We start from the raw sequence: 8,330 nt of genomic DNA, 5'->3' as shown, positions 1-8,330 counted from the left end.
TAATATAATATAATATAATATAATATAATATAATATAATATAATATAATATAATATAATATAATATAGCTTTTAGTCAAACCAGAATAGGACTCCAAGACCCTGATAGTGTTTACCCTACACAGTGAACCAAGAAGGCCAGCTTGACACCAGTCCCCTTGCTGTGGGAAGGACCGAAGTAGGAAGGTCTGGCCTGGGGAGGTGTGTGAGCCCACCCTTCGCTGTCCTGGGGGCTCTGGGGAGCTGGCCTGTGCTGTGGGGAGGGGAGGCTACTTTTACTTCCTCCTCCAATGCTTGCGGAAGCCACTGCAGAGGGCACTGGGCTTGTCCCCATTATCCATGTGGAAGACTGAACCCAAGCCTGGTGCGGGGCCTGAGATCACCCCGCTGCTGCACGGTGGGGGGCCTGGGGTCCCAGCCTCACAATGGCAGCCTACAGTCACTGGCTGATGCCCTCATTCTCATTCCCAGATGTCCCCGGGAGCTCCAGAGAGTTCCTTGGAGCGGGAGTGGGATCTTCTAACTCAGACTGTCAGTTCTTCCTGCTGTGACCCCTGTTTCTGAATTTCCCTCCTAGCCCAAGCTGTCATGTGTGACACCAAGATGAAGGACAAGTGTGTGGGCTCCACGTGCAACAGGTAGGGCCGGCCGGCACCTCCCCCTGCTGCTGTCACCCCTGCGCACCCCGGGGCGGGGGGGAAGGGCCGCGTCAGTGTCCATCTATCTCCTGCTCGGTCAACTGGGTAGAGACTCACAGAAAAGTGTTACAGTTTTCTTTTAGCACAAAACTTGCGCCAGGTTGAGCGGACAGGTAACTCAGTTTGCTCGGCCTCCTGTGACTTGTATTCAGAGCTCGGCACGCAAAGATGATCCGTGGCGGTCAGCCGAGACCAGGCTCCTCACCTCGGCATGCCGACCTCAGGCTGGACTGCGTGGTGTGACGTCCCGGGCACCACGGGCAGTTGAGGGGCAGCCCTCACCTCCTTCCTCTAAAGATGCTGGGCACCCCCCTTTTGTGGTGACAAACACCAATGTCCCCAGACATTGCCCAGTATCCCCTAAGGGACCGCCACTCCCGCCAAGCACCTCTGACCTGGAGCCCAAGACTAGCCTGGGTCTTATCCTGCCCGGGTTTCTAGCCCAGTGCTGTGTCTCTTCCCCCGTGGAGAGGTGGGGTGCACTGGGGTGCAGCCTGAGGGCGGTGGACGCAGAACCTGTGTACCCCAAAGGTCCTCAACCCTGACACGGTGTCTCTGGGGCCAGCTTTCAGAAACCCTGTGAGCGACCACACGCCAGCGTCTGCTGGCGTCGGGGCATGGACGCTCCGGCAGGCTGGGCGGGCTCCCTGCTTTGTGACCTGCAGCCTGCTGTGTCCTGGCGGCTGCCCTCAGTTCTAAAGGAATCCCCAGGCTCAGAAATGCCAGATGTGCTGTGGACATGGAGCGCTGACCCAGTCTGCGCGGAACCTGGAGCCTGTTTGCCCGGGGGCCCCACCAGAGGCAGGGCTGCCCGGCACCCCGGCAGTTGAATGAATCGACTGCTGGTAGAATCACTTAGCACTGTCCCTCTGGGTGGCGAAGAAGGTCCCCAACAAGAACCAGAGTGGTTTCACAGCAGCTGCCAGCAGGAACAGCAGGAGGGAGACCGCCTCTCCTCACCTGCTCGGCTCTGGCATCGGCTCACCAAAGCCGAGTGGAGATGTCTGAGCACACGCTGAAAGAGACGGTGGTGGGTCTTGTGCTGTCCTGTCTTGTGCTGGGCGGGGGGAGAGGGGGGGCCTGGGGGGCTGGGGATTGCTTTGCCAGGAGACCGCTTTTTTGTGGCGGGATGGTTAGCAACCGTGGATGAGGCTGTTCTGGGGTCTGTTGCATGGCGTATGGTCCTGTGAGCAGCTGGCGATCAGCCAGCACGTGCCGCATGGGTCAGACCCTCAGGCTGTCAGCAGGCAGAGTACCTGTGGCCTCAGGGGGTGGGCAGAGCTTGTCCACCCCACAGCCTTGCTGGGGGCCCTGGCACATCCTTATAATGGGAGGTTTGGGCAGAAGCAGGCAGCCCGGAAGGGGGTGACCACTGTACCTCTTGTGAGTCTGGAATTTTCAGCAGACTCCACGCTGTGCCATGGCGGCCAGGTGCTCTTTGGTAGTGCACAACCACAGCAGTAGGGACTCAAGCCTGCGCCTAATTGCTCAGTGGGAAAAATCCCAGCATTCAGAGAACATTCTGGTGAGGTGGCATGGCCAGAGCCTCAGAGTGGAGGCTGAGGGGACACTGCTGAGCCGGAAAGAGGCTGGGCTGCCCCATGAAGACCACGAGGCCTCCTGCAGCCTGCTCCTGGGCCCGGCCGCTGTCGGGCACATGGGCTTTCTGTACACAGCACTTGTGCAAAAGTGGTATTTCCTGGGCTGTCCCCCCAACTTTAGAAAACATCTTGTTCACTGTAAGTAACTTAGGAAAACATCAACAACAAAAGCCTAAGGAAAAGACATCTCCCGGGATCTTACCAGTCCCGGTGACCCCTGACGGGGTCCAGGCTATCTTCCGTGAATGGGCCAGGCCCCGCGGCTGGCGTGATCCTGGATGTTCCTGCTGTCACAAGTTTTGCCAAAGTAACGTAACTGTTCCTTAAAAACCTCACTCTGCCAGCTGCACGGCACTCTGGCACCCCACCTGCGTGTGCCCGGTCATTCAGTGGACAGCAGCTGGCTCTGTGGCAGCCGCCCAGCCCAACACAGAGGTTTGCCCTCGGATGGCGGCCTGGGGTGTGCGCTCAGCAGTTCAGGCAGCGGGGGACCTAGGTTTTGGTGACTTTCTGGAAAGATGGAGTGAGCCTTGCTTTGCCATGGACCGGCTCACCTGAGCATGAGTCAATGGAAAAGCCCGCGTGGCCTCTCCTGTCAACTTGCCCTTCTCGGATAAGTGTTCTTGGGTGTTTGAGGGGCTTTAGGGGGCTTTGAAAGCCCTGTCTTCTGTCTTCTGTGAACTGTCCATCTCGTCTCTGCCTTCAACGCGAATTTTAAACCCCCGAGGAGGGTCTTGAAGAAGGTGAAGCGGAGCCTGGAGCCACGTCCTCACCACCAGAAACTTCGGCCCACGTCCACTGTGGCTCACTCGAGAGTGATGGCCTTGGCCTCCCTGGGACTTTTCTAAATGTAATAACAGAAGCAGCAGCCTTCAGTTCCTGATGAGACTTCCTCAGCACGTTGACCCCTGAAAATCATCTGTTTCTCATCCACCAGGTACCAGTGTCCAGCAGGCTGTCTGAAGAGCAAGGCCAGGGTTTTTGGAACCCTCTTCTATGAAAGCGTGAGTGTGTGTGGGAAGAGGTTGAGTGGCTTTAGAGAAGGCCGGGGGTTTTTTCACCTGAAAAGGTTTCCTTGCCCCCTTCACTCATCCCCACATGTGTGGAACCCACGTGTATTTGTGGGCGCAAGAACTCGCAAAGCCACCTTTGGGGGCTGGGACCAGCTCAGAGGAAGATCAACTCTGTTGCAGGCCAAATGTTGCTGTTAATATGCTCCACTGGGTGAGGAGAAAGGGCTTTTTGTCATTGTTCTTAGCTGTAAAGCAACTTGGGGGAGCTTTTTCAGATAAGCAGCCCCAGGAACAAAGGCGTGCTATAGAGGAAGTAAGAGTCAGAAGCGGGGTGAGCTTTGGCCCGACTTTTTGGCATTTTCTGGGCTGAGGACAAACATCTTGGGCATTTCTGGGCAAGACTGTGGACAAAGGTGAACTCAGATGGACTTACGGCGCCTTCTGCCTCCTCCCACCCTCTGCCCCCTCCCCAGGCCTCCAGCATCTGCCGAGCTGCCATTCACTACGGGATCCTGGATGACAAAGGGGGCCTGGTGGACATCACCCGGAACGGGAAGGTCCCCTTCTTTGTTAAGTCCGAGAGAAATGGCGTGCATTCTTTGAGGTAATTAGTCCGTGATCAGGGCTCCTTAAAACCTTTTTTTTTTTTTTCTGATTATGAAATCTGATCAAAACTTAGAAAAGTACTGAACAAAATAAAGAAGAAGGAAGAAAATAAGATGGCTTTAACACCATCACACTGACTTCACCCCTGAGCAGCTCAGCATGTTTCATTCCAGGGGACCCCATCTCCCCAGGAATTTGCTTGAATTTTGGACCCTGCCTTTTGTCCCCTCCTTGTCACTGAGGCCTCTTTAGAATCATTGTCATAGAGGTGATGGTATCTTGAGTTTGTAGGTTGGTTCTTGATTAGTTCTTTTTCTTCCTAGAAATGAGGGTCTTCGTTTTAAAAATATGCCTACTTTTGGGGGGAGGGAATGTAAGTGGTGTGTGTGGATAGCTGAGCGGATGGAGGCCTTGCCTTAATCTGTCCTAGGAATTGGAGGCGGCAGGTGACTGGAGTGTGGAACTCCATGGGGGCCTCGGGGTGACGCACAGCTGGTGCTGCCTCTCCCTCTGCACGACTTTCACCCCATTGGGTGGCAGCGTCCTTACTGGCAAGTGGGCACCAGGGAGGACCTAGGGCTGATACCCAGCTGGTCCGTCATGGGGACAGAGAACCACTGCTAAGAAGGGAAACCCTCTCCAGCTATTGTGAGTGCTGTGCCCCCAGCTCGTGAATGCCTTCCCCGAGGGGGCTAGGCCCCCCTCCACAGGAGGATCACAGGCCTGGCACCACAGCACCATTGGGGACCTGGCCCCAGCCCGCAGCAGCCCTGGGCCTTGGCACATCCCATCCCAGACCTGCAGGCACTGGAGCACCCCCTCAGGATATCCTACTACAGGGGAAGTCGGGGCTCCCCGCTGGGAGAGCATGGAGCACATCCTGCGATAGTGACAGGGCCGCGGGTGTGCCGGCCGAGCTGTGCAGCCACTTGGGACGTTTCAGAAAGGACATGCGTCACCCTTTGAAAGACCTCGGCCTGCAAGGGGTGTTGCAATATCCCCTCTTCTGCCTCAGCCGGGGGCTGGGTGTGGAGGGGCTATGTGACACTGTCGGGGAGGAAGTCTTACCTCCACGCCTGCATGACAGAGCTGCTTGGGTGCCCGCAGGCCGGGCTGGGCAGGGGTTTGGGCCCTGTGCTGCTGGGGATGCGCCTCCCAGTGGTGCTCTGGTCCTGTCCCGCCTGGGGGCCAGTTGTGTCCCTGGAGCACACAGTGCTTTCCACGTTCTGGAAGAGAACTCCAGACTCCAGAGCCTGCCAGCAGCAAAGCAGGGTAAATTAAAGCTTTGCTCTTACTAAACCAGATGCGGTACTTCTCTCCACTGGGGCTGCTGGCGCACACCAGTGACTTTGTCTCCATCTCCAGCAGAAATCCTGCACACAGAGCAACACGCCCTCGCCATTACTCTGAGAGGGGAGCGGTTAGAAGCCTCACCTCGGGTTCTACTTTTTATTACATCGAAAAAGTAGCACAACTGTTCCTCCAATGCACACCTAACACTTTAATGATAGTATTAGTAATAACCACTTTCCTTAGAATCTTTTCCCCATTTTTCATGCTTTGTAAAGAATCATTACTCTGAGGAGTCTGTAGGCTTTACCAAGCTACCTGGGCACAAAGGAAGTTAATGAGACTTGTTCTAGAATGTTCTAAGGGCCTTTAGGATGGTGGGAAGGGAGTAGAGAGATGTAAACTCAAGACTATAAGTAAAATAAATGCAGAATCAAATTTTAGAAGCAATTCTTTTTGCATTGACCTAAGGTTTTCTTTCACAGCAAATACAAGTCTTCCAGTTCATTCACGGTGTCCAAAGTAAAAGGTAAGTTGGCCAGCCTCTTTTTTGTTTCTCAATGTGGCCCTAATAATAATGCCCAGGTTATCGTAAATTTCCCTGGATACGTTGCTCCCCATTGTTACTGACTTAATGGTTAGTGTGATCTCTAATATCGCCATTCCCAGCACTCTAAAGACTGGTCCCAAAGAGGGTCCTTGCTTCTCTGACCAGTTTCTAAGCATCCTGGAACTTAGTGTTGGCCCTTGATTTTGTAGAACAAGAAACACGGGCCTGGGGGTCCCAGCTGAATGTCTCAGAAATGCTAATGCCAGGCCTCCGGTAGCTGAGAGTTTGCATGGACTCTCACTTTCTGTCGATGGGTGTGGCCCCTCTGGCACTGTGTTGAAGGGTCCTCCTCCTTGGCAGCATCTGGGCTCAGCAGAAGCCAGGGCTTGATAGACTAGTCATGTCTGCCCCGGACCAGAAAGGGTAGGGTGGGGGTACCTGACACTTTTGCCATCTCCATCCTGGGTTTGCCATTGCTAACACTTACACAGGGTGGAGGCTTCCCAGCAGAGCAGGCTGGGGCCAGAAGTGGAGGTTAGGGCACTAGGCTGAATCGCTCTGGGCGGGGAAGAGGGGCTCCGTGCCCAGCAACCCCCTCTGCGGCTGCCTGCCAGTCCTTCCTCTCCTTCGAGAATGTGATTCTTGTCATTTGTCCCAGAATCAAGAATATCTCTTAGATATCTGTAGGAAAATGTGGCACAGATTTTTTCCCCTTTATTACAAAAAATAATGCCCATTTTTCTAGAATATTTAAAGATATAGTGAAGCATTAAAAAATAGATAAATTTCATGACTCAAAACATGTTGTTGGATGCCTTTATGGCATGTTTTCCTTATATGTAAGGAATGTTGGCAATATATTGGTGTTATGTGCCTTGATGTACTTTTAAAAATGGAAATGCTGTAACATAATTTAGATAACCTAAGGTAGCAGGATTTTACTTCTTTGCCTTTAAGTGGGCTTCTAAATCCAATTTTAATGATCTCCTTGCCCCCTCAACGTATAGCGGCCCCTTGGTGAACTACACCCATCCCCTTTGCTGGAAACATGCATGGAATCCAGGGCCCTTCCAGAAGATGGGCTGGACCATCAAAAGCTCCTGTCCTTGGGCCAAATCCTGCCTGCCTTCTGTTTTTTGTCGATAAAGTTTTATTGGCAAACAGCCATACCCACTTGCTTAACTGTCCGTGGCTGGTGCCTGTACAACTGCAGGGCTGAGTAACAGATTGCAGGGCCCACAAAGCTGAAAAAATGTCCTTTCTGGTCCTTAAGAAAGTTTGCCAAGTCCTGGATGTTAGAAACCACAGGTGGCCAGTGTTAGAACTGTTTTCTTTTTTTTTTTTTTAAAGATTCATTTATTCATACAGAACTGGGGTACAGGCCAGAGATGCGGCGGTGAGAGGCTTCACCAGAGACAGAGTGGGGAGCAGAACAGGCAGATCGACGAAGTACACTGCTGAGGGGAGCAGCGGCCGGGTCAGGAGAGGTCTGCCGCGCCATGTGGATCTCCTCCGGGGCAGGCAGGCGGGATCGAACTCATGCGGAATTGGCTTAAGCTTCTTAGTGCCGTGCTTTAACTGCTGGGCCACCAGGGAGGGCCCAGAACTGTTTTCTTAAGTCTGTGGTCTAACACAAGACGTGACCTTGAAGGAGCATTGCCTGCCCCTGGGGGATACATGTGGTGCATTCAGAGAGCTCTAGACTGCAGGACCCTCAGCCACTCCTGTCTCAGGACGCTCTCAGCTTTTCTGGACCTGTTTCCTAATCCATAGGGTAATTTTGTCCTAAGTGAGGTGAAGGGCATCTGAATCAAAAGTACTATGCACGTGAGCCGTGGGTGCTCCAGAGGAACATGGAGGGAGGCCACCTGTGACCTGGGCAAACATCGGGCACCACTTCTGTCTTGGCCTTCGAGTGACCCCCAGTGAGGTTCCTTGACCCTACTGGGTTCTTACCAGCCCTGTTTGAGGGTCTGTCCATCACAGGCCAGCATCCTGACCCTGTCCCCATGCGTTCTGTCCACAGAGCAGGACCTGGACTGCTACACCACGGTCGCTCAGCTCTGTCCATTTGAGAAGACGGGGACACACTGCCCGAGGTAAAGCTACCTGGCATCTGGTCTTGCAAACATTGGGGCTGAGTGCTGGGCCCCGTGGGGAAGGGGCTTCTTGTTCTAGAAAGGGCCCTGGTACGTGCCCACCCGGAATTGGGTCCGGGACCCACTGCATATTTCCAGTGGGCCCTCATCTCCCAACAGCACCTTGGAGTCCCTTTGTGGCATTAAAAGGCAGAGTCCCAGGGCCCCTCTCTGCCCAGCCCACTGAGAACTGAATGCCCACAGTGGTCAGCTGGGCCTGGTGTCTGTAGAAGATTCTGGGTGCTCCCACTGTGCGTGAGGCGCTGAGTCCTGTGTGGAGCGCAGAGAAAGTGACTTTGACACCTAGCTGCTGCCTTGATTCCCACTTGGCAGCATCTGTGCTCAGCAGAAGCCAGGGCTTGATAGACTAGTCATGTCTGCCCCGGACCAGAAAGGGTAGGGTGGGGGTACCTGACACTTTTGCCATCTCCATCC

At 54.0% G+C, this 8,330-nt stretch overlaps 1 protein-coding gene across 1 annotated transcript in view; it reads left to right on the top strand.

Annotated features, from left to right (window-relative positions):
* The window catches only part of CRISPLD2 (cysteine-rich secretory protein LCCL domain containing 2), a 56,463-nt gene that overhangs the window by 31,709 nt on the left and 16,424 nt on the right, over positions 1-8,330 (top strand). Inside the window, exons 8-12 of the mRNA XM_012730761.1 lie at positions 577-637; positions 3,236-3,302; positions 3,785-3,915; positions 5,693-5,736; positions 7,784-7,856. Of these exons, the coding sequence (XP_012586215.1) occupies positions 577-637; positions 3,236-3,302; positions 3,785-3,915; positions 5,693-5,736; positions 7,784-7,856 (376 nt within the window). The remainder of the gene's footprint in view (positions 1-576; positions 638-3,235; positions 3,303-3,784; positions 3,916-5,692; positions 5,737-7,783; positions 7,857-8,330) is intronic.

This window comes from Condylura cristata, unplaced genomic scaffold, assembly GCF_000260355.1.
Source record: "Condylura cristata isolate star-nosed mole 26May11 unplaced genomic scaffold, ConCri1.0 scaffold00028, whole genome shotgun sequence".
NCBI lineage: Eukaryota > Metazoa > Chordata > Mammalia > Eulipotyphla > Talpidae > Condylura > Condylura cristata.
Note: the sequence above shows the minus strand (reverse complement) of the source record. Positions and strands in the feature narration are given on the sequence as shown.